This window comes from Mytilus edulis, chromosome 14 (assembly GCF_963676685.1).
Source record: "Mytilus edulis chromosome 14, xbMytEdul2.2, whole genome shotgun sequence".
Lineage (NCBI taxonomy): Eukaryota > Metazoa > Mollusca > Bivalvia > Mytilida > Mytilidae > Mytilus > Mytilus edulis.
The window spans coordinates 7,422,718-7,447,581 of record NC_092357.1 but is presented as its reverse complement, the minus strand read 5'-3'; the positions used below and the strand labels follow the sequence as shown (position 1 = coordinate 7,447,581).

The following is a 24,864-nucleotide window of genomic DNA, read 5'->3' as shown; positions in this document are numbered from 1 at the left end:
CTTGAGCAGACATTTCTTTTTGTCGAGAATTGGGGATTGACGCTCGTTTTATAGCTAGCTTAATCTCTAACTTGTACGACAGTCGCTACAATTTTCTTACAGTTACAATGATATGTGAACAAAACAAACATAAAAGGTAAAACGTCAAAAACTAGAGGTACATCAGTCAACATTGTGTTACTATCGTATTAACTAAAACAAAACCTTGAGAAGTGTGTTAAAATCTAGACAGTATCAAAGTACACACAACACCATTTTAATGAATAAATAAATTTGAAATAATAAATCCTTTTCACTGATTCAATTTTTTATAATATTAATATAATATAAAATAATATAATTTAAAATAATATAAATTAGATTGCTGTCATATAAAATAAATTGTATGTATATCTTCAAAAACGCCACAATTGAGGAAATCTTCATAAGCACCACTATTGAGCAAATCTTCATAAACGCCACTATTGAGTAAATCGTCAGCAATGCCAAAATTGAGCAAATCGTCAAATGTGAGATAAGCGACCATTGTAATTCTGTAAAAGAAGAAATTGTTGGTTTAATGAGAAAAATTATGTAACAAAGCAATAATTGAATAATAGTTCCTTAATCATATTTGTATCACAATTGTAATACTTCACAAAATTGAGTGGCTGTACTTTTACCCAAATGTTATGCAGTATAAAGCAAATTAACACAAAACTTTAAAATATCATTTGACTTTATAAAAGAGATGTCAAGCAGGGAAAAAAAGTTGTGAAAAAAAGAAATTTATGTGTACATGTATACATCAAATACTTGTTTTGTATACAATTTGTGTTTTGAATACTATTGTATTGTTCCGCCATGAAAAAAATAAACAAATAGCTACCCAATTGTATCTTTGCGATAATTTCAATTCTGTTGAAGTGAATGCTAAGCATATCACTGTAGACACTAACTATCAATAGAAATAACACTAACACAAAATTTGGAGAAAAAAAACACTGTTTGATATGTATGTTGTCGTTTGTTTTTGTACATTATTGAGCAGATCATGTTATCTATTGCTCCGTTGTATTCCTCCTTAAACAGATATGTTTTTTTTCGGTTTTAGTTTGTAATCCGAAATTATTTTTGCTTAATCAATGTATTGGTGTTGAAAAACGATATACTTTTATTGCCTTTATCAAATCTGTAGACCCGATAGGTAACGGGTATGTACAACTATGATTAGAAGGCGCTCTGTCGTTAGTTTAAACATATTTATTTATAGTGGATTGGGAAACACGTTATATTAATCCCTTTCCACTTTGCGTTCTGGCGTTAGGCAGTATACCCAATGATAATAAAGCTTCATTTCGACTTTTCAAATAAAAAAATATTATTGCATTATACATGGTCAGATACGCTAAATACTATGCCTTATGTAGAGAGAATATATCTCTGTCTGCGACGAATAACCCTAGCAACAATTATTTAAAGTATTTATATGTGTGTTTCACAAGACAAAATATGTCCCTTTTAACATACTCTTTACATGTATAATGGTTACTTTTATAAATTGTGACTTGGATGGAGAGTTGTCTCATTGGCACTCATACCACATCATCATATATACATCTTTCCTTGGGACAGACCACATTTCCCGCCCTTAATTGCAATCGACTATATAACCTTACCTGTCCGTTTGAAGTATATGTATTTCTCAATCCTTTTTGTTTGTGACCATTTTTAGAATTTTTACTTTGACCAGAAACTACAAGTATAATAAAATAATTGAACATGTTGTGATATATCATTTTCCTTCTAAAAGTACACATTTACCATCACATTACTAAGGAATTGATAATGATATACACCAATTCAAACCACTAATGACACCTAAATGTTGTGAGGATGTCAATTATATGCTTTAATGGGTTAAACTGTGTAATTAAAATGAGTTATCGGACAAACATTGCCACATTCTTAATTTTTTTTTTAACTTGAAAGACCCGTTATCATGGTTGAGGCAGATTACGTTGCCCTCGACTTCGCACCTTGTTTTAATACCTTTTCACGTTGAGCATTTTTTGATAATTTGACCTTATCGGTTGTCTGTCTTTTTTTTAAAACTTGTGCACTTTGGGGTCGCGTTGATATTCTACCGACATAGTTGAGGTCAACACATACGATATAACGTCCTTCTTATGTTCATTCAACTATTACTATGGTGTCTATTCTGTATTGGTCAAAATTTAATTATGACGTGGTTTTTCAAGCTTTCTTCTGAATAATATATTGTAACGTCACGAAATAACGTGATCGTGCCTAATAATTTAACAGAATTCAACATATCTTCTTACAGATCATTGAAGAAGTTTTACACAGATTGTTTATTATATATTAGCATAATACATTGTAAAAGCAGTAACATATTCTTCGAATCTTGTCCAATAAAATATTTCTCATCTATCGATAGTTATCGATTTTAGAAGTTTAGATGCCCGGAAAATCTCAGGTTTACATATATTTAAAATTTTTCGACATGGGAAATATCGTATCAGAATCAATGCAGTGGTAGAATACATATGTATAGTTCAGACGAGCGATATTTTGAAGGATGGCCACAATCATATGCAAATCACGGAATGTAAGAAAGTCCCAATTTTTACGGTTAAATTTCATTCCGTAATTTCTTATCAATGTTGCGCAATTAAGTTGGATAGATGGATTGAAGGCGTGATATCAAATGGCAATTATAATATCAATTGTGAGATGATATCATAGAGGTGTGATATGAATTTTTTATAATGTCATAACTGATAGATTACCAAATCCCCTTTTGAGAATTTTTCGTTTCTGAATGATCTTTAAATAAGTATTTTATTTGGTTTTACAATAGATTTGATTCAAGTGTTACAAATAAAACTGATGCAGATGAAACGCACAACTGGCGTACTAAATTATAAGCCTTGTATCTTTGGCGAGTTTGCATAATCCTCTACAAGGAAATATTATTCTGCCTCCGATCTGATCAGACAATGATCGTAACTCTGAATGTTCATAGTTCTCTGCCAGGAAATATTTTTCTATCTCCGACCCAAACAGACGATGATCTTATTTCTAAATGTTTAAGTCTTTGGTTTGAGAGCCCACAACGTTAGTGAAACTCAGGTTTGTAAAAAATCTTCTAAAACGTGATTAACTTACAATTTGACTTTTTGCCAAGATATGATGTTCTATCATTATCTTCGTGGGACTCAAAAGATCCATTATCCCAATATCCTCCGAAGGTTTGCAAATATTTTCTTCCAAAACTGTCGAAACGTGTAGCCACATTATTAGCGAAAAATCTTTCATCTATAGCAGTAGGTCTGAAAAATAAACAATCGTACATTAACATGAGACAAAAAAAAACCTGGAAAATAAAATAACGAATTTATCAAATGGCAAAATCTAAAGCTCAATCACATCAAGCATGTCCATCAAATCGAAAGAATTGTCATATTCCTGGTCTATGTACAGGCATTTCCTTCTGTAGACAATGGTGGATTAAACCTTGTTTTATTGCTAGCTATTAAATACCTTACTGAATCACCGTATTGCCCTTATTGTATTCAAAATGTTGTATACTTTGCAGCAATAATATCAAATGGTTTATTATTAAAAAAAAAGAAGATGTGTAATGATTGGCAATGAGACAACTGTCCACAAGAGACCAAAATGACACAGACATTAACAACTATAGGTCATCGTACGGCCTTCAACAATGAGCAAAGCTTATACCGCATAGTCAGCTATAAAAGGCCCCGATATAACAATGTAAAACAATTCAGACGAGAAAACTAACGGCCTTATTTATATAAAAAAATGAAAGAAAAACAAATATATAACGCATAAACAAACGACAATCACTGAATTACAAGCTCCTGACTTGGGACAGGCACTTACATAAATAATGTGGCGGGGTTAGAAAAGTTAGTGGGATCTAAACCCTACACCTAACCTGGGACAGTGGTGTAACAGTCAAACATAAGAACTAACTATAAAAATCAGTTGACAAAGGCTTAACTCATCAGATGGACAAAAATACAAGTGAACGTGGCCGGGTACTTGTACATCCCGACAACAAAAAGACACTATATATGTATTCATGAAAAACAAAAGTCTAATCAAGAAAACCCATTAATACAAGATGTAGTCTGATTGCCTAAGTTGAACTAAATGGTTGTAAGCAGTTAAAGGCAATCGTACGGCCTTCAACAATAACAAAAATCCGTATTGTATTTTCGGCTATAAGGCCATGTTAATTATATAATTTAAAGAACATTTTGACGTGTTTGTGATACAATTTAACAAAATAATAAAAGAAATCAAACCGGAAGTCCCTTATTAAATGTTAAATTCAAAACGAATGTAACACTACTACAAATAATAGTGCGTTTAATAGATATACCAATTGGCCAGAGTATGAAAGGCATCGCTTTGTGTGAAAGCCAATACTTGGTCATGTTTATAAATATTAAGAGTCCGATGCATAAAATCACATTGTTAAAACAAATCATTACCGGTGTGATTTAAACAGTTTTTAAGGTCACATCCGAAGAGAAAACAGAAAATATTACTCTGAATGATACTGTAAGAGAATATAACTGTGGCGCCTGCTATCACTACCTTTCTTGTTGGGTTCTCATTGCTCAGTCTTTAGTATGTTTTATTGTGTATTTCTTTGTCTGTTAATCCATTTCTTTTTTTAGTCATGCCGTTGTCAGTTTATTTTCGACTTATGAGTTTAAATGTCCATTTGGTATACAAATGCAACAGTAGTAAACCGCTGTTCGAAACTCACAAATCGATTGAGAAAAAGGCAAATCCGGGTTACAAACTAAAACTGAAGGAAACGCATCAAATATAAGCGGAGAACATTGACACAACAGAAACACAACATTAAAATGTAACTCACACAGAACAAACTATAATATAACAGCGGCCATTTGCCGGACTTGGCACAGGACATTTTAAGACAAAAATGAAGGATTGAACCTGGTTTTGTCGCATGCTAAACCTCCCGCTTTTATGGCAATATATTTTGCCTTTCTTGAAAATTCACAAAATTAAATTTTTTTTCATTTAAATGTACCCACCTGTCTAGATCCTCTTCTGTATATTTTGTTTTTGTTTGTCGTTGTTTGTGTCTATTACAACAAATACATAGAAGTATAGTAAACACGAGAAGTAAGAAAGCCATTGGTATGCCAACTGCTAATCCTAGTATCAAACTGTAGTTATCTACAAAATTAAAAAAATGAATGTTATTATTATTTGAATATTCGATAAACTCCAGTTTTTAATAGGGTTCGTGTCGCTCAGTCTTAAGCTTTTTTTATATTATATTTTGTTTATTGTTTATTGTTGTTTGTGTGTTTGTCTTTTTGTTTTTTTTCAATTGGTGTTGTCATTTCATTTTTGACTTATAAGTATAAATATCTCTTTCGTATCTTTAGCTTCTCTTTTATAAGAATTTGCACATACTTCCCCTTCCCCCGTTTATACCGTTTCGAAGTTTTAAAATACCGTGTTAAACTTGTTATATCTTTAACTTTCCATCTATGTAACATACCAGTTCTTGATAAATTATTCCAGTAAAGTTATCTATGGGTTTTAACATCATGTTTTATGTATTGAATATTTTATATTTTGTGACGAGTCTCCAGTAAAACAAGTTTTAAACATGTTAAATATGAGGAAGAATTCACATTTTTAAAACAAATACACAATATGACATACACAACATAATGTTTTCCCCTTTTTTATCTGTATGACTATACTCTTCTATTGTTTTAAAGCAAAATAGTGTAAACTGAAAAAAGAAACTCACTTTTTCATCTTTTTGTTAGTCACATATAGAGCAGAGAGAAGAAACACTAGCTCTTATTTGAATATTCTTATATATTGTAATTTGACCATAAGATGATGTGATATTATACTAAATCAAACAACTGTTTATAAGCGACCAAATGTCATAGAAGTGAACAATAATAATTAACCGTATAGTGTTCAACATTGAGGAAAACCATAACCACAGAGTAAGATTTTGCTCAACTTTCTTAATGCAGATTCATGGTTCTCTCTTTAAAAAAACGTACCTGTTTCGGTTATCAGTAGTCTAAAAAATAAAAGTAAAGTCTTGTTAAAAGGACTGGCGAAAAACTTTGATGTGATGTTTCTACTTCTTTTTTGGTTTTTATTCTCCAAAATGTTTTCTTTATTTAAAAATTTTAAAAAGTTCTATTACAGGTCTTCCTGATAAAGGTTATTGTATAAACACGAACAGACCGCCATGAACATATGTTTAAAATACTATTCCGTGGTTGGTACCGCTTCTCACGGATTGATACACGGGTTCAAAACCATTCTGATAGCAAATTTTTAAGTACCGTTAAGATTTAAATTGCAAATTTGATGTGTTTTCTACTAGTTTAATAATTAAAGCGATTTTACCTCTACAAAGGTAACACATCTCCGTGTAAATTTTTTTATGTAGATTATTTAGTTCATGCATATCTAAAAATTAAGGAAAATAAAGAACTACTAAAAATAATGAAATATACATTGCAGATATCAGCCATAATACTTACGCACAGTATGGGGCATCAGTACTAGCATTAATACTACAACCATAGTCATCAGGACAGCTGTTAATTTTGTTGAATGCATCACACAAGTTATCGCCTGACGTTACAGTTGCTGAAATTGAAATTCAGAAATTAAATTATAATTGGAAACCATATAAGAAAATAAATCTTCTACAACTTTGTCCATATATTGCTCTGTACGAAATAATATGCAAGGCAAATGGTCGCTTTTATATCACAATAATTTTGTCTAGAATTTGTTTTTATTGCTTTTAAATATAACTTTATTTAAACTTAAGTAACGATGCTTACTTATACAACAGAGAATATGTACCGGATACAATAGTAAAGTCCAAGAAGTTACCATTAACTTATAAGATATGATCATTTGACCTAACAAGAAGCAAAACTTAAATAACATGTAAAAGGGATCCAATAAGGAATATGCAGTTGACATCAGATATTTGATATTGTTTGTTAAATTCATGTCAATAAAAGATAGAGACGGTGTATATATGTATTGAGATTAATTAGTAAAATTTCCAACCTTTTCTTATTGCATTTAACGTATTATGAGTTTAAAAACAGTTTTTGAATAATTTCTTTAATTTCTTTATGTTTACTTTTCAGAAAACAACGTATCTTAACTGCATGTATTGGATATAATACACCTTATCGCTATTTAGTCCATTCCGGGGAAAACAGTCATTTATACAACTTCCTGTTTTGGGTCACCGGCCGAAAAAATGGAGGTCTTCAGTAGTGAGCTGAGGGAGAAAAAACTTTAGAAAGTGATCATCAAGAAACTTTGATATAGTATGATCCATTTTTTTCGAAATTAAAATTAAAGTAAAAAAATATTTTGTTTGAAGTATTTACGGTAGTTTAAACAGGTCTCATTAAAAAGTATCATGCATGGTGCATTGTTTAAACAGGGTCCAAGATAACTTCAACTGGATGACAAAGTTGTGTAATTTTAGAATTTATCCGGAATGGAATACATAGCGATTACGTGTATTCTTATCAAAATGACAATTTCACCTGTTTGGTTATCTAAGGTAACAGACGATGTCTCTGCCTCAACTGTTTCATTTCCTATTGTTAAGTTTCCATTTCCAGTGGTTAAGTCGTAACCAGCCGCAATGACGTCACCAGGAGAAGGTTCATCTAGATAAACCTCGTACTCTGGTATCAAGCTACCAGCTCTAACAAAATAATGAACAAATAGATATTTTAGAATGTATCATAAAAAGTGAAAACAATAATAGAAATATCATAAGAACAAACACGATGATGCATGCGTTGTCGTTTTAATCATAACATTAATCCCTATTCAAAGTAACAGGAACAGTTTAACGAATCTGAATTGCGTCAATTTGTTACAACTCATCAATACCAATCATCGGGCACAATGTGAATTTATTTGTCGAATTTCATTTTTAAAATGTTGAACAAAACAAAAATGTTTTTTTTTTGTATTTCATCAGAAACCATTAAATACATTCACATTAGTTTTTTTCTGACGAAATGTAAACAAAGCATTTGTTTTATTCAAAAATTTGAAACAATTATAGTATCGGCATACATGAAGTGAATGACTGACAAATCCGGAAGTTGCTCACACGTTACAATTCATCACTGTCATGATGCTTGAAGCTCAACATCCTTACAATTTCTATTCGTGAGGTCTCTCCATTTGACTGTTTTGAAATTTTAAATAACCGCTAGAACCCCTTACTGATCTGTCTGAATACGCAGTCATGCCCGACTCCTAGAGTTTCATTGGAAGTGTAAGTACGTATAAGTATTGAAATATTTTACTTGAAAACGTTGCTAAACTAGATTGATATGCATACGTCAATCTAATGTAATATATTCTTACCTTAGAACTAGGCATACGTCAATCTAATGTAATATATTCTTACCTTAGAACTAGGCATACGTCAATCTAATGTAATATATTCTTACCTTAGAACTAGTTATACGTCAATCTAATGTAATATATTCTTACCTGAAAACTAGGCATACGTCAATCTAATGTAATATATTCTTACCTTATTGAAATAAGAACTATTCTCCTAAAGGAACGTCTACATGATCTAGATCGTCTATAATAGTTCGTTAACTATAAAAATATAAAGGATAAATGTTAAGATAATGAAAAAGGTTATCTTTATGACTACATATTAGAATATGTTAAAATAGTTCTCTACCAACACATTAAATACAATAGTTGAAAAAAAAGGAAGATAGGTTTACGTTCAATGCCGGATTCGTATAATCGTATAATACGTAAAACTCAACATTCTGTGAATCAAATGGTTGAAACGACACCAATTTTACCCAGGAAATTGGTAGCAAGTTATATATAAGAAAAGAAGATATAGTGATTTGCCATGGCTTTGGCAGTTTAATTTCGACTTGTGAGTATGTTTAGAATTTATATCTTAAATTTCTTACCGCTATTAGAACCTGGTTGAAAAGACGTCGATATCCTTGAGTAGTTGTATCGGTAAGACTGATTGTAACTGTAATCCTAATCCGAAGTCTGCATCTGTATCTATACTCGATGGTGACAGCTAAAAGAGAGACCATATATGATGATACATCTTGCCAATTATCAGTTAATAAATAAAACAGGACTGTAATGCAATTGAATACTGTTAGCTAAGAAATTTTTACGATGTTTTTATTTACTTTTTTTTTATTTTTAAAATTCGTTTATTTCCATCAGTTGCTTGTTACATTGTCTTCAATAAGTCCAAGCTCCTTGTGAAGAATACATATAAGTTTCAATTCTATTATATTAATAAATAAAACATCAATCTAATAAATGTTTCTTAACATTAACTAAAAATTTATCTTCTTCTGACTTCTTTGAATAATACATTCGTTTTGTAAATTCTCTAATGAACAGAAAAAATGTTTTTATTTATTAACATTTATGATGATATAGGTTTCGCACACATTTAAACTCGCATTTAAATTTTCATAGCATTATTTAGCATTTCTTAAAATTGCAATAAGCAATATCGCATTTTTGTTTTGTCTTAAAATTGTAATAAGAAATGCAACAAAATATTTTTGAACTTTCAGTCATACTTTGGAGGTTTGACCTAAAAACAAGTTCCAGTCAATCAATCAATCAATATATCGATCAATCAATGGATATATAAATCTAATTATCTACACTTTAATCGATAAGGAGTCAGAAGAAATACTGTTTCTTAAAAGGAAATGTTGACATTCTTTTAAAAAATATACTTAAGTGAAATTGTCCATGAAACTAATTATTTTCTTCGACATCTATCTTTAACACTCATCTTTACATTTTTATACTTACAAGGTTGAGATGTTGTAGTTGTGGGCTTAGTTGTCGTTGTGGGCTTAGTTGTTGTTGTGAGCGTTGTTGTCGTTGTTGTAGGCTGAACGGTAGTGGTACTTTCTCCAGTGGTTGTTGGTTGAACTGTTGTTGTTTGTTCAGTTGTTGTTTGCTGAAGTGTAGTGGTAGTTTCGTCAGTTGTAGTAGGCTTAACTGTAGTAGTAGTTTCTTCAGTTGTTGTAGGTTGATCTGTGGTGGTAGTTTCTTCAGTTGTTGTAGGCTGAACTGTTGTCAATTTTTCAGTATTTGACGCCTGAACTGTAGTCGTATATTCAGTTGTAGTAGGCTGAACAGTTGTTGTCGTTTGTTCTGTTGTCGAAAGCGCAACTGTTGTTGTCGTTTTTTCTGTTGTTTCTGGCTGAACTGATGTAGTTTGTTTAGATGTTGTAGACTGAACTGCAGTTGTCGTTTGTTCAGTTGTTGTTGGCTGAACTGTTGTCGTTTGTTCAGTTGTTGTAGGCTGAACTGTTGTCGTTTGTTCAGTTGTTGTAGGCTGAACTGAAGTTGTCGTTTGTTCAGTTGTTGTTGGCTGCACTGTTGTCGTTTGTTTAGTAGTTGACGCCTGAACTGTTGTCGTTTTTTCAGTTGTAGTAGGCTGAACTGTTGTCGTTTTGTCAGTTGTAGTAGGCTGAACTGTTGTTGTCGTTTGTTCTGTTGATGTAGGAATGACTGTAGTTGTAGTTTCGTCAGTTATTATTGGCTGAACGGTGGTAGTCGTTTCTTTAGTTGTTGTTGGTTGAACTGTTATAGTCGTTTGTTCAGTTGTCGTTGGCTGAACGGTTGTAGTCGTTTGTTTAATTGTTGTAGGTTGAACTGTCGTTGAAGTTTCTACAGATGTTGATGGCTGAACTGTAATTGTGTCTTCTGTTGTTGTGGGATTAACTGTAGTTGTTGTTTGTTCAGTTGTTGTTGACTGAACTGTAGTGGTAATTTCTTCAGTTGTTGTTGGCTGAACAGTTGTAGTTGTTTCTTCGGTTGTTGAAGGTTGAACTGTAGTAGTCGTTTCTTCAGTTGTTGTCAATTGAAAAGTAGTTGTTATTTCTTCAGTTGTTGTTGACTGAACGGTTGTAGTTGTATTTTCAGTTGTTGTAGGCTGAACGGTTGTAGTCGTTTCCTCAGTTGTTGTAAATTGAAAAGTAGTTGTTATTTCTTCAGTTGTTGTCGGCTGAACTGTAGTTGTTGTTTTTTCAGTTGTTGTAGGTTGAACAGTTGTAGTCGTTTCTTCAGTTATTGTAGGTTGAAAAGTAGTTGTTATTTCTTCCGTTGTTGTGGGCTGAACTGTTGTAGTCGCTTTATCAGTTGTTGTTGGCTGAACGGTTGTAGTTGTTTCTTCAGTTATTGAAGGTTGAACTGTGGTTGTCGTTTGTTCAGTTGTTGCAGACAGAACGGTTGTAGTCGTTTCATCAGTTGTTGTTGGCTGAACGGTTGTAGTCGTTTGTTGTGTTGATGTAGGTTGAACTGTAGATGTTATTTCTTCAGTAGTTGTAGGTTGAACTGTTGTTGTTAGCGGAACTGTTGAAGTTGTTTCTACAGTTGTTGTAAGTTGAATTGTAGTTGTTGTTGGTTGAACGGTTGTCGTCGTTTGTTGTGTTGATGTATGATTTACTGTAGTTGTAGTTTCTTCAGTTGTTGTTGGATGAACGGTTGTAGTCGTTTCTTTATGTGTTGTAGGTTGAACTGTAGTGGTAATTTCTTCAGTTGTTTTTGGCTGAACGGTTGTAGTCGTTTCTTCAGTTGTTGTTGGCTGAACGGTTGTCGTCGTTATTTCAGATGGTGTTTGGGGAACGGTTGTAGTTGTTTCTTCCGTTGTTGTAGGTTGATATGTGGTTGTTGTATCTTCAGTTGTTGTATGCTGAACTGTTGTAGTTGATTCTTCAGTTGTTGTGGGTTGAACTGTAGTTGTTATTTTTTCAGTTGTTGTTGGTTGAACAGTTGTCGTCGTTTTTTCAGTTGTAGGTTGAACGGTTGTAGTCGTTTCTTCAGTTGTTGTAGGTTGAGCTGTAGTTGTTATTTCCTCAGTTGTTGTTGGTTGAACTGTTGTAGTTGTTTCTTCAGTTGTTGTAGGTTGAACTGTAGTTGTTATTTCTTCAGTTGTTGTTGGTTGAACGGTTGTCGTCGTTTCTTCAGATGTTGTTTGCTGAACGGTTGTAGTTGTTTCTTCAGTTGTTGTAGGTTGAACTGTAGTTGTTGTTTCTTCAGTTGTTGTAGGTTGAACGGTTGTAGTCGTTTCTTCAGTTGTTGTAGGTTGAACTGTAGTTGTTATAACTTCAGTTGTTGTTGGCTGAACTGTTGTTGACGTTTCTTCAGTGGTTGTAGGTTGAACTGTGGTTGTTGTTTCTTCAGTTGTTGTAAGCTGAGCTGTTGTAGTTGTTACTAATGTTGTTGTAGTAGTAGGAGTAGTTGTTGATGTTGTTGTTGTAGGTGCACACGAGGCACAGCATTGAATCGGTACACTTGCACAATTATTGGGTGCTTCCCTGACCATATCTTCACAAGTCCAACCATTGTTAAAAACTGCACCTTTGCGATCTCCATAGAGACAGGTCTCTAAAATTGCAAAAGAAATATCTGATAGAAATGATAAAGAACAATCACGTTGCAAGAAAGCACTATGCAAACTTTACTTCTATCAATATGTGAGAACTACAGTTACATTTCATGTTAAATATTTTCAATAATATTTACCGAATGCGATGATAATGGCAAGGAAATTAAAGATTTTGACTTCTTTTTCAAAACAAGAAAATATAAACAAAAGCATGATAAAATTATATATGATACCGATTTCTGATATCTTTGGATTATTTTCCAGCAGCAAGACATCTTATATGAGATACGCTAGGAGAATAAAGAGTAGAAAATTCTAAAATAAACAATATGAGAGAGGCAAAAACATGAAAGGCTTAAACAGAGTCAAAATACTGGGCTCAGGTAGAGAGACATGTCTTCCCGATGAAGCCTTGTGAACAAATACGACAAAATTCTGCTCAGTGTGTAGGTCTAGTACAAAAGTGAGGCGAAAGATACAAAAGGAATATTCAAACTAATAAATCGAAAACAAACTTACAATGCCATGGCAAAAAGCGACGAAAAGATAAACAATAGTACACAAAACTGAAACTTAGAAAACCAAAGTCTGAACAACAAGAACCCCAACAAAACCAGGAGTTGTGTCAGCTGCTTCGGAAGCCGAAGGTAAAGCAGATCCTGATTCACATGTTGCACCCTTTGTGTTGCTCATGCAAGTACAAACGCGGTGAAAAGACAAATTTGGTCGGTCTCATTCGAGGACGGTTTAGTGATTACGACAATCGGAAAATATATGTAGTTTACCGTACAACAGATATTCCATAACAGCCAGCCAACTCGTGATGGCGTCCACAAAATATTCTAAGGGATGATTTCAACTTCAACAATTGTAAATCTTGGATCAATATCTACCATGGTTTGAAGTTAACACAATCATGTTTTCGTCCTTAGATATATCAAATATTAGCCACTGGACCTTCAAACCGATGAATCATCATAACCGTCGTCTATTTATTCAATACAACAAAAAATAGTCTGCACTTACCGTCTCCAACAGGGGCACTTGAATCAGACGTGCACACTCCAGATATACACCACTGTAATGAAATACTTAAAATGAATAATGATGTTTAGGATATTGATTAAAAGTTTTATTAGATACAGTCAAATCCAAAATTATTTTTTTTTTTTTTTAATTCAGATCACATTAAAAAGAATTATCACTGTCTTAATTGGTAGATTTTGGATCATAAACCGTGCCTTCTAACAAATGTGTAAAATTGCATGTGAATGTATTCGAAAACTACGTTTTAAGTGTAGTTGAAATCTAATCGTCATAATGCAATAAATACATCTGAGCTATTATCCTAGGACAACTTTATTCCTAAGCCCTAAGTTCAGTAAACAATTTTCATTTTTATTGACAATGACCTGAGGCCAAAAGTTAATTTCCCAATAAATCACATATAATATACCGCTGAAAGATTTACTGAGCTTTCCACAGATGTAAATGAACTTTTGTTCTTATTTTGTGGGCAAAATAGAATTAGAATATTGTTATTTGTTTAATTGAATTATTTTTCAAAAAGATAATGATGCATACACTACCATATTGTGCTGTGCTTTTGTTACTATTCCCTATCTTGATAATTTCGATTGCGTCTGAAGTTAATTCACATGTGATTTGTACATAGTAGGAGACGCTTTCCCTATCCACGAAACATGTTACACTCAGTTACCCCTCTTGTTTGTGTATGGATTTACGCATTCTGAACATCGATTAACTACTGTTGGCACATCTCTACGGTAATGTTATATCTTTTAATGTTGCAGATGGAATTTTGCACTGAACTCGTGGTCTTTTTGCAATTGGTATTCATGTGCTAACATATGTAACTGATTATTTAAATGTTTAATTTATTTTTTTGCAATAGTTCAAAGAAGAGAGACAATTGAAAAGCTACCTACTTGCCATTTGCGCCTATAACGTGCTAAGATATGATGATAATGACAAAACTGTTTGCCTATAACGTGCTAAGATATGATGATAATGACAAAACTGTTTGCCTATAACGTGCTAAGATATGATGATAATGACAAACCTTTTTGCCTATAACGTGCTAAGATATGATCATAATGACAAACCTTTTTGCCTATAACGTGCTAAGATATGATCATAATGACAAACCTTTTTGCCTATAACGTGCTAAGATATGATCATAATGACAAACCTTTTTGCCTATAACGTGCTAAGATATGATGATAATGACAAACCTTTTTGCCTATAACGTGCTAAGATATGATCATAATGACAAACCTTTTTGCCTATAACGTGCTAAGATATGATCATAATGACAAACCTTTTGATTTCCACAGAGTGTGTAGTCAGTACCACTATATTGGTAACACGTATTTGTATTTGGTTCAGCACAATAAAGAGTTGTACATATTGAAGAATAATCTCCGTTGTAAAAAAACTGAAATAAAAATAATTATCATACACAGAACATTCGAAACACTTAGGTTTTTCTACCACCAGGCTGTGTTTGGTGGTACATGGTACAACATTTCGTAGTTGTCGGTTGTTACTTGTCTTCAACTTTGTATTTTATTTACTCTTCCAACTATTTTTGTTCGAGCGCCACTGATGAGAGGTATTTAGACGGAACGCGCCTCTGTCGTACAAAATAATTAGCCTGGTATATAATGAGTTCATACAATACAGAGCAATTCTTGCTAATATTAAGGTCTTAAATGTAATCGAGTTTTGAATTGTGTATTTTAACCAACTCAATTATAGCTGGAAGATGGGTTCTATCATTTTGAACGTGTAGTCAAATCTAAATTATATGTTCAACTAAGACTTAATGATATAAAATCAATTCCATAACACAGATATCCAAAATCAATCGCAATGTCTTGCCGTCATTTTAAAATTCTACAAGATAAAAACGTTGACATTTTTGCTTCACCCAAATACAGATATTCAGAAAATGTCGTTGTTCAAATGTCCCAGATTAAGCCTTTAACTGCAGCGACGTGTGTCTTGGAGAAGAGCATAGTTTCGAATGGATATTTTCTTATTTGGGTTTTAACCTTTAAGTCTACGATACTCTATAGTCCATTATGTATAAAAGAGGACAAAAGTGCGGATTGCTACATTTACTATTGCTTTTATTCTTCACAATATATGATTTTGCCGGAAATCGTATGCTCCCTTCTGATGATTTATGACAAAATCTCGAGAAAAAACGGACACATGAAAGGATTACTGCGCAGACTCAAAAATAGAAAGTTTTAATAAAATGTAATGTAATATATAATGTTTTCCTCCCGATGCAACGAACAATGTTCATGTGGTAGGTGTACACGAGACAAACATTCAAGAAAGATAAGAGAAACATATATAATTAGAAATATAACTAAAAAAGCTTACTGCTACAAATACAAAATCGCGTTTATATATTTATAAACTTATTTACAATATAGACTCACCCTACACATATTTGACCCTGTACCACGATGTTGTACACACTGCTGATCGGCATCATTGACCTGGCTTTGCGTTGTCGTGGTTGATAATGCAGTGGTAGTTGGTCCAGGGGTAGTGGTAGTTGTTGACATTGTTGGTCCGGGGGTTGTGGTTGTTGAAGACGTAGTTGGTCCGAGGGTAGTGGTGGTAGTTGTCGTTGTTGTTGACGTTGTTGTTGAGTCGGAGCAGGAATAACAACAAGATTCACCAACATATTGACAATAAAAAGCTTTATTTTCAGTAACCAAATCTACACATGTTCTTCCGTCGCTGTAGATTGCCCCCTTTTTATCACCATATAGACAATTATCTAAAAATTCAAATCATCGAAATTTTGACTGACAACCATGCTTGAATGCAATAAAGATACTTTTCAATTTCTATTTACAGCTGATTTCCTAATGCTTGCAAAGTAAAACTTTGTTTGGCTTGCTTGCTATGTTTGTATAATTGTTAATACAAGCTTTGTAAATAAGATTGACATCTTTAAACAGTATATATAGGCATTGTTTAACCTAAATATATTATATTTGAATTTAATTGGGTGTTATCCAAGCAAGCAAGCTAACCAAAGTTTTGTTCTACATGCATTAGGAAATTAGCTGTAAAAATGTTATTTTTTTAGTGTCTATCTGTAGATTTCTACCTGTCGTTTATCCATCGCTCTTTTTGAAATTAGTTTTGTTTTTGTTTTTGTTTTCATTATTTGTATCTTCTTATCGATTTATGAGACTTGAACATAGATAAACTACCGTTGACTAAACTTAAAAAATATTTCCTATTGTTTGTATTGAAAAGTTGTTCGATGAAGATTTAGTTCTATGTTATATGTACCACCAGTTCAATAGCAACAAACAAATTCATTGTTCGAAAAATAATTATTTGCAAGTGAATCTTGCAATCTGTGTGTGTGTGTGTTAACTTAATATGTGAGAAGCTGAATAATATTATTTTATAGAAATGGGTGTTCAACATAATGTCGATCACGTATCTCGCCATTCGGAAAACCTTGACATTATACACTGAATGGTACCGGATCTACTGCGATTTGCCAATTGTCTTCTATCAAGTTACTATAACACATGGTGCGCGCATTACTAGTACGTTGTGAACGGATCGGACAAGCATGAATGTCCGTTAACTCAAAGCAGACTGACAATATTTGAGCGATATTTATGACCGTTGGATTGTCAGAGAAGACGTAAACATATAAAAAGTATGACAAAGATAAAAATTCATAGAAATATAGCACACGTCAAGAAGCATAGGCTTTGTATGTAAATCATGCCGGATGATATCAATATTATAAATGATTGCGGCCAGAATTAAATTAAAAATTGCTTATTTGACATATATGGATGGCTAATTGAAATAACTTGATTGTTTTTGATAACATATTGTATAATATGACACTATTATTTCAAAAGATTGTTCAAATTAGAACTTTGTAAAACAAAATAAACATGAATTTGACATAATTCAATGGGAAACAATTTTCAAGTATCAATTTAAAGTAACCTTTTAAATATCTTTAAAAAAAAATTAGAAAATTCGAGCTGATTTTTTGGCATTTCTTTGTTTTTTTCTTGAGATGTTCAAATCGTATGAATCATATTGCTATCGTGTAATATCAATATCGTGTAATATCAATAACTTACCATCTCCAGCCGGAGCGTTGACATCAGATACACATACTCCAGTTTTGCACCACTACATATAATAAATTAAATATATGTGTAACTATAGCATCATTTAACTTTTGCAAAAACCTGCTCTCAAGAATGAAATTTACATTTCTAGCAATCAGACTAATTCATTAAAAGTCGAACATGTTAATATACAATTACGGAATTAGAATGTTAATAACGATATCAATTTAACTGCACCAATTGCGCATTTCGACAATTCATACCTCTTCGCTGATGATTGAGTGCATATTATTTGAAAATCCATAATCTAAAATAAGGAGCTAATAAAACAATAACAGAACTGCATGTAAAGTCAAACCCGGATAAAAAATATAAACTTTTTATGAGGAAGATAATTCCTCAATGTGAAATGATTTCCCAAGTTTCATAACAGCAAATGATAACACAATAATTTCTATTTTGATTTTGCTAGGAGCTGATATAACCTAAAAGAACTACATATAAAGCCGAATCCGGATAAGAATCTAAAGTTTTATAACAACTAATTATGAGTACAAAAGTACGAAATACTGGCTACTTGGCTGGTGATGTCCTTGGAAATGGTGGATATCACTTGCAGAAGGTCGTACATTTACTTACGAGAAGTTTTGAATTACAGTTTATGACAAAAAAAGGGGTATGTTTTTTATGCAAGATATTTGTAAACTTAAGTGTTCTTTTATTTTTTAACATTTTTGACAATTGATGAATAAAATTAACACGTATATGCAATTACTGATAATTTTTTGATTATGTCTATTTAATGAATAACATGCAACAATAGATTGTACAACAGGGAAGACCATGAAGGAACATTGTATTTTCATGGCTATTTGATTTCGTGGTTTTGTAAAGTCTGCATACAAGCTTATATAAAATTTACACTTCGTGGAACATATAAATTCATTTTTTTGACACGAAATCCACGAAAATTAGTATCCAACGAATAATAATGAATCCACAGTATGTATTAAATGAATAATGATCACACAAATTTACAAATGAACATACAAAATTGTGTAATCTTATTCTGACAGGTGCTCTACAACATTTAACCAAGCAACGAGTCCCTCACTCTCGCCAACCCAATAGTCAGCATTTCTTCGTTGACATGAATTATCATTGATCTGGTCATAATTATAAAGTAACTGTTTACAATACTTTGAATTTATCTACCCCAGGAACAGATATAATCTTAGCTGTATTTGGCAGAATTTTTCAGCATTTTGGTTCTTCAATTCGGTACTTTATTTTGCCTTGTTAACTTTATTTTATTCAAGCGTTACTGATAAGTCTTTTGTAGCAGAAATTTAACGTGTGATATTTTTTGTATAAATGAGTTTAATTTTGCATTCATCTTACTTAAAAAAAAGTTATAGATGTTCTCTTTTGCATTGTTCACTTGAAAACACGCATTTATTTAAACGTTGTTTCCATAATGTAAGGGTTTTTAATTTAACATGTGGTATTTCACATGAATATAGAAACAAAGGCTTGGGTGAATGGTGTTTAATCATAGGCGTTGTTCTATTTGCTTAGCACTTACTAGCCTTAAATTTTTATAACAAACAAATTAAAATAAAAATATTTTGAAATATATATAAACCTGAACCAAAGGTTATTCATGCTGTTGTTACAACATATTAAGTATATATTGTTGTTTAAGATTTCGAAAAATTTATAAGCAAATACAATATTAAAGGTCCTAGTTTTATCTTTATTCCGATATTTATGTAACAGTAGACGATTTTAAAAGATAGCATAAAAAGTGGATTATGTAAAACGTTTACTTTTGTCATTAGGATACCCACCTGGTACAATGAATGTAAGAACTATACATATTGATAAACGATTGATTATTTTGTAAAAATGGAAGGTCACAAATGAAGAAAAATGACGGGTCATCACATGGTCCCATTATAATATACGGTATCCCCCTCGTGCAGAACTCGGATTCATTGACCGTGTCTTGTTATACTTTTGATTCTTTACGGTCATATCTGTATTAGGTTTTGGATTTTCAAATATTTTGTCGTAAGAATCATTAAATAGACAGATGCGAAAAAGATGGTATCGTTTAAAGTTAACAAAAGCCAAAATTAAAACAAAATCAAAAAAATCTAATGTTTGCATAGGCTATTTTTAGCAATAACGGTAAATCGAGCGATATATAGTTGTTCAAAATAATTGGTGAATATCGAATGAGTGGTCTTTTTCACATAAAATTATATTTAGGATAAAATAGTTAAGCTTTCACCTCGCGTAAGTGTGTTTGTTACGAATCAGGGACAAGTAAAACGTGAAATAAGACCCACGAAAAGTCGTAGTCATAGAAATCGCTTAATAGACCCTTTAACATTATCATAACATTAGTTAGGATAAATAAAATGGTCTATAAATATATACATATAGCAATTCGGCATACCTAGGCAGATTTAAGTGCAAATGTAAGATATCGGAATCCTGAAAGATTATCAATTGTATATGTAAAATGCAATGTTATTATGAAAGCGCCAGAATTCCGAAATGTAATTTCTACCATTTAATATATATATGATAGAAACATTGAAAAGGTAACAATTTGCATTTTCTTTACGAACTGTTGAGTGTTAGTATCTCGTTTATTTTTTACTAATATAGCAGAACTAATCATTAATAACACTATTGCGTGGATTGCGTGATACTTACCCTCCTGACATGAAATTCCCTACCAAAAGAGATTCATATTTTCCATTGAGTTCAAATGTGGTAATTTTAAAACCATAAATTTACAACCCTCGAACCAACGGTGTATTTACAAATCAAGAAAATTGGTACTAACGTTTTAAGGTTACCTTGCATATTATTCAGCATATCTAAATTATAACTGTATTGAGGTAACATTGCCTACTATACTTTTTTATGAACGTAACTTGGATATCAATGTATTTGACTCAGGTGCATGCCATACCTACGATTTAAGAGCAGGTCCTTCATACCTTTCATGTGGTCTGTACAGAGTAAAGGAATCACGTGACTATTTAATTACTACATACCTTTTTATTACCACAAAGAGTTCCATCACCTCCTATATTAGTATTACAGTAACCGTTGCCAGATGGGTCTGCACACCATAACACCGTACACACAGTAGAAAAATCACCACTATAGCGATCCTGAAAATAGTTTGTGTAAGTAAAATTGAGAATGGAAATGGGGAATGTGTCAAAGAGACTACAACCGAAGGCCATCAATGGGTCTTCAATGCAGCGAGAAACTACCGCACCCGTACGCGTCCTTCAGCTGGCCCCTAAACAAATATGTATACTAGTTCAGTGATAATGGAAGTCATACTAAACTCCGAATTATACACAAGAAACTAAAATAACAAATAATACAAGACTAACAAAGGCCAGAGGATCCTGACTTGGGACAGGCGCAAAATTGCGGCGGGGTTAAACATGTTTTTTTTAGATCTCAACCCTCCCCCTATACCTTTAGCCAGTGTAGAAAAACCAAACGCACAACAATACGCACAGTAAAACTCAGTTTAAGAGAAGTTCGAGTCCGATGTGTAACCTTGTTTTCATTCAACCTTTTTAAAATACAAATTACACAAATCAATTTTTAAAGTGAAAAATAACAGTTGAACTGAGGTATTTTAAATAGAATGTAATTATATAACATCCCCTTGTCAAATTTATAGATTTCTCTTTTCAAATTCCTTATAAAAACGTATTAAGCTACAATTTAAAAGTTGTATTTTCTGGGGTTATCAGATTATTTGTTTTTGGGAACCAGCATGGTAATTTTAAGGTAAAGGTTCTTGTTCTCTTCTTTATATGACATAGTGTTGATGTAAGTCCTTTGATAGTTTATTTCAATTACAACTTTTCTAGAACTTTAAGAGTTTGAAGTTTGCTCGTCCGAGAACTAAACCCTTGAGTCCGAAAAACATGAATGGTCGGAGCCTAATATAGGATAGTGGCACATATCGTTTCAACCTACACTGCAGAAAGATGATCCACTTCCACGTATCTGTACACATTGTTCATCTGCTGAAAATACTTGTCCTGCTAGTTGTTGGTCATAAGGTGTTAGTCCTGTAGGGTCAAATCCTGAACTTAATGTCTTCATACAATTATTTCCCACTCTGTAATATAGACTTATCTTTATTCATTGTAGACATTAAAATCATAAGAAATAGTCTCCCGGTTTAATTTAAAGGGGACTAATATAATTCTTTATGGGTGTGCTTCAACAGATTCATTAATAAGAGAAAATTAGATTCCTCCCAAACCAGTTTTTAAATTGCCATATTGAGCAAAAAGTCTTCTTTCGTATTCCAATTTTGGAGTGTTTGATGAGGCAATATATAATATATTTCCTTTAAAAGAGGGACGACAGATACCAAAGGGACAGTCAAACTCATAAATCTAAAACAAACTGACAACGCCATGGCTAAAAATGAAAAAGACAAACAAACAACAGCACACACGACACAACATAGAAAACTAAAGAATAAACAATACGAACCCCACCAAAAAACTAGGGGTGATCTCAGGTGCTCCGGAAGGGTAAGCAGATCCTGCTCCGCAAGTTATTTTTATTATACGTTGCAGTTTAAATTGTTTTAATACAGTCCTAAAACTATTGTCAACTAAGTTCTTTATAGTGACCTGTGTTCTTGTTTGTTACGATTATTGGATCTTATTAGAACTAATGAATCAAAGAAAATCATTTATATACCACAAAAAAAATCAAAAATTGAAAATGAAAAGCGTATCTAGAAAAAAAAACATAAAACTAATGTACAAAAAAGAAGAATGTTACCGAGGACACGAATGGCCCCGCTCAAGCTTTGGGATTATACAAGTTAAAAAGGGGCATTAATCTAAAAACGGTAAATGACTAACTGTCCAAATTCGAACTCTGTCTGGCATTTTTGGTTCTTTGCATTGTGTACGAGTTTCATAAATCTGCATACATGCGGCAAACTAAAGTTAGAGTGCGGAAACGAAAATGAGACGGACGGAAGCACTGACGGTCAAGGGTAACACTTAGTTTTCCACTCGCCTCCGACAAGGGCATTAAATTTGAGATAAGACAAATGCAATAAAAAGGTAAATTAGCTGTCAAAGACTACTTTACAACCCACGGTTTTCAATGGGGTTAGTATTACTCAATGTGTAGCCTTCTTGTCTTTCCGTCTGTCCAAGTTTGGTAACGGTTGTTTTTGTAACACATAGGAAGATATTTTACGTTGTTTTAAGTAGAAATTTAAACAAAGACCGAAATGTCAAAAAGCTGACATGCTGGTATAAAACGTAAGTACAATTTAAAATAATGTTTGTCTAAACGAAATGAAATGACAAAAAATAATCAAAATACAACTAATTACTTACGAATCCAATGAATTTGTGATGTAATTCGTAAAATAAGAAGTAGAACATGTTGAAAATATCCATGGGTGTGTAGCAGTAGATAAGTTGGTTTGTGGACTGACACTAGACGCCATGATATATGAATCACTACCACTACAGGCATTTCCTTCGCCGTCATGTTCTGCACTTAAACTGTAATACACAAAAATACATGTAGAATTGTTTGGAGCTAATGCGCTTCCATAAACACGAACTCAAAACAAAAGGAATTCACATCTAACACAGAATCACTTTATTAAATACCGAACAATTGTGGAGTAATGAAAAAATAATCATTTGCACATGTGGAGCATGATTTTTTTACACTTTCGAAGCGCCTAAAATCACGCCCGTTTTTGTCATTGAATGGCGTTCCTTAGTCTTTCGATTCTATATTGTGTTTTGTGTTCTGTTGTTTGTCTTTTATTGTTTTTCGGTCTTTTTGCCTTGGCATTGTAAGTTTATTTTCGACTCATGAGTCTGAATATCCCCTTGGTATCTTACGCCTCTCTTTTGTCTTGGTTTATAAACCAATATAAATTAACACACATAGACCTTTTAGAATCTTTCACCGTTAAATTCTGCATCGGGAACATTTTTCAACAAGGTCACATACTTCCGATGTATGCAACGAGAAATGGAGACTACAAGGAAGAATTTCTGCCAATCAGAAGACGTGTTATATCCAAAATTAAATTATTATTATATTTTACCAATGTCCCAATTCGTGTGCTGCCACTGATATGATAACAAAGTTGAATCCATCTTCCACAATAGATTGACTACTGGTAGTACAGACTCGGCCTACGTATGCAAGTCCTGTAAAATATAAAATGTAAAATGATTTCAGGTTCGTCTGATATAGGGAAGTTGGAACAGATATATCATGTTCAGGATATTTGCCAAAAATACCTTTCGAGAGAAGTAAAATTTTCTGAACTTTTCAATTTGAGGCGAATTTCTTCTCAAGACAGTATAATTCGTTAAACACCTCTTGGACATGTTGTAAGAAGCGTTGAACAAATACAGCAGCATTTAATATAGCGCATAATAATCAATCGTATCCGGGAAGGGATACGTTATATTTGTTTTAAAATACCACGACAGAGAGGGTTAAAGAGAGATATGACTTTGTATATACACAAGTGGTATTAAAATATGAACAGAATCCATATGACAAAAAAACATACATAGAAAATGCAACGGCTTTTAACCGACCAAAATCGGGGATACTTAAAAAGGTGAAATCAAACACAATAATTATGACTTCGTTTCGTTGGGTATAACAATGTTACTGTAAACCGGGAAATTTTCGCGCCGTCTTTATTTCGCGATTTACTTACACGATCCAAATTCGCGTCGTTTTGAATTCGCGATTTCCCAGTGGCCTAGATAAATATTTTCATAAATGATTTGGAAAGAGAACAGCTTTACATAGTATCTTAAATCAAATGATAAAATCAATCAAAAATCTTTTGTTTTCGGTTCATTTATGTTAAAGTAGATTAAAAGTTTGGCATGTTTTAATGCTCGTAAAAACACATACACAATTATAGAAAAGTAAACCTAATTAGGAATGAATTAAAATAAAAAGCTGTCAGGATTAATGCTAATTAATCGATCTTTTGATCTGATCAATCTTTGTAGTAGATATAACGACGTGACACCTTTATTACTGATTGACAGGTGTCATTACCATATTTGTAATGAGTGTTGTTTACATAACAATATCCGT

At 32.6% G+C, this 24,864-nt stretch overlaps 2 protein-coding genes across 2 annotated transcripts in view; both read right to left on the bottom strand.

Annotated features, from left to right (window-relative positions):
- Positions 1 to 289: 289 nt before the first annotated feature.
- On the bottom strand, positions 290 to 5,277 carry LOC139502531 (uncharacterized). Its single transcript, XM_071292028.1, has 4 exons — positions 5,106 to 5,277; positions 3,172 to 3,335; positions 1,659 to 1,735; positions 290 to 533 (listed from the first exon to the last, which is right to left on the bottom strand). The coding sequence occupies exons 1-4, from the start codon at positions 5,207 to 5,209 to the stop codon at positions 504 to 506; spliced, it is 375 nt and encodes a 124-aa protein (XP_071148129.1). The 5' UTR covers positions 5,210 to 5,277; the 3' UTR covers positions 290 to 503.
- A 1,318-nt stretch (positions 5,278 to 6,595) lies between these two features.
- The window catches only part of LOC139503949 (mucin-2-like), a 40,022-nt gene continuing 21,753 nt past the window's right edge, over positions 6,596 to 24,864 (bottom strand). Inside the window, exons 10-22 of the mRNA XM_071293991.1 lie at positions 23,843 to 23,948; positions 23,112 to 23,282; positions 21,715 to 21,859; positions 20,763 to 20,882; positions 17,698 to 17,749; positions 16,003 to 16,349; positions 14,868 to 14,984; positions 13,553 to 13,604; positions 9,940 to 12,525; positions 9,057 to 9,175; positions 8,651 to 8,721; positions 7,638 to 7,801; positions 6,596 to 6,708 (exon numbers count right to left, since the gene is read on the bottom strand). Coding sequence (XP_071150092.1) covers positions 6,596 to 6,708; positions 7,638 to 7,801; positions 8,651 to 8,721; positions 9,057 to 9,175; positions 9,940 to 12,525; positions 13,553 to 13,604; positions 14,868 to 14,984; positions 16,003 to 16,349; positions 17,698 to 17,749; positions 20,763 to 20,882; positions 21,715 to 21,859; positions 23,112 to 23,282; positions 23,843 to 23,948 — 4,163 coding nt within the window. The remainder of the gene's footprint in view (positions 6,709 to 7,637; positions 7,802 to 8,650; positions 8,722 to 9,056; positions 9,176 to 9,939; positions 12,526 to 13,552; positions 13,605 to 14,867; positions 14,985 to 16,002; positions 16,350 to 17,697; positions 17,750 to 20,762; positions 20,883 to 21,714; positions 21,860 to 23,111; positions 23,283 to 23,842; positions 23,949 to 24,864) is intronic.

Bases quoted from the DNA above. Each gene is read 5' to 3' on its own strand.
- LOC139502531 (XM_071292028.1), bottom strand. From the start codon at position 5,209: ATGGCTTTCTTACTTCTCGTGTTTACTATACTTCTATGTATTTGTTGT. The intron at 3,336-5,105 runs GTGGGTACATTT...TTTATTTTTCAG, and splicing joins ACAGAAGAGGATCTAGACAG to ACCTACTGCTATAGATGAAA. The intron at 534-1,658 runs GTAAGGTTATAT...CTTCTTTTACAG, and splicing joins CATATACTTCAAACGGACAG to AATTACAATGGTCGCTTATC.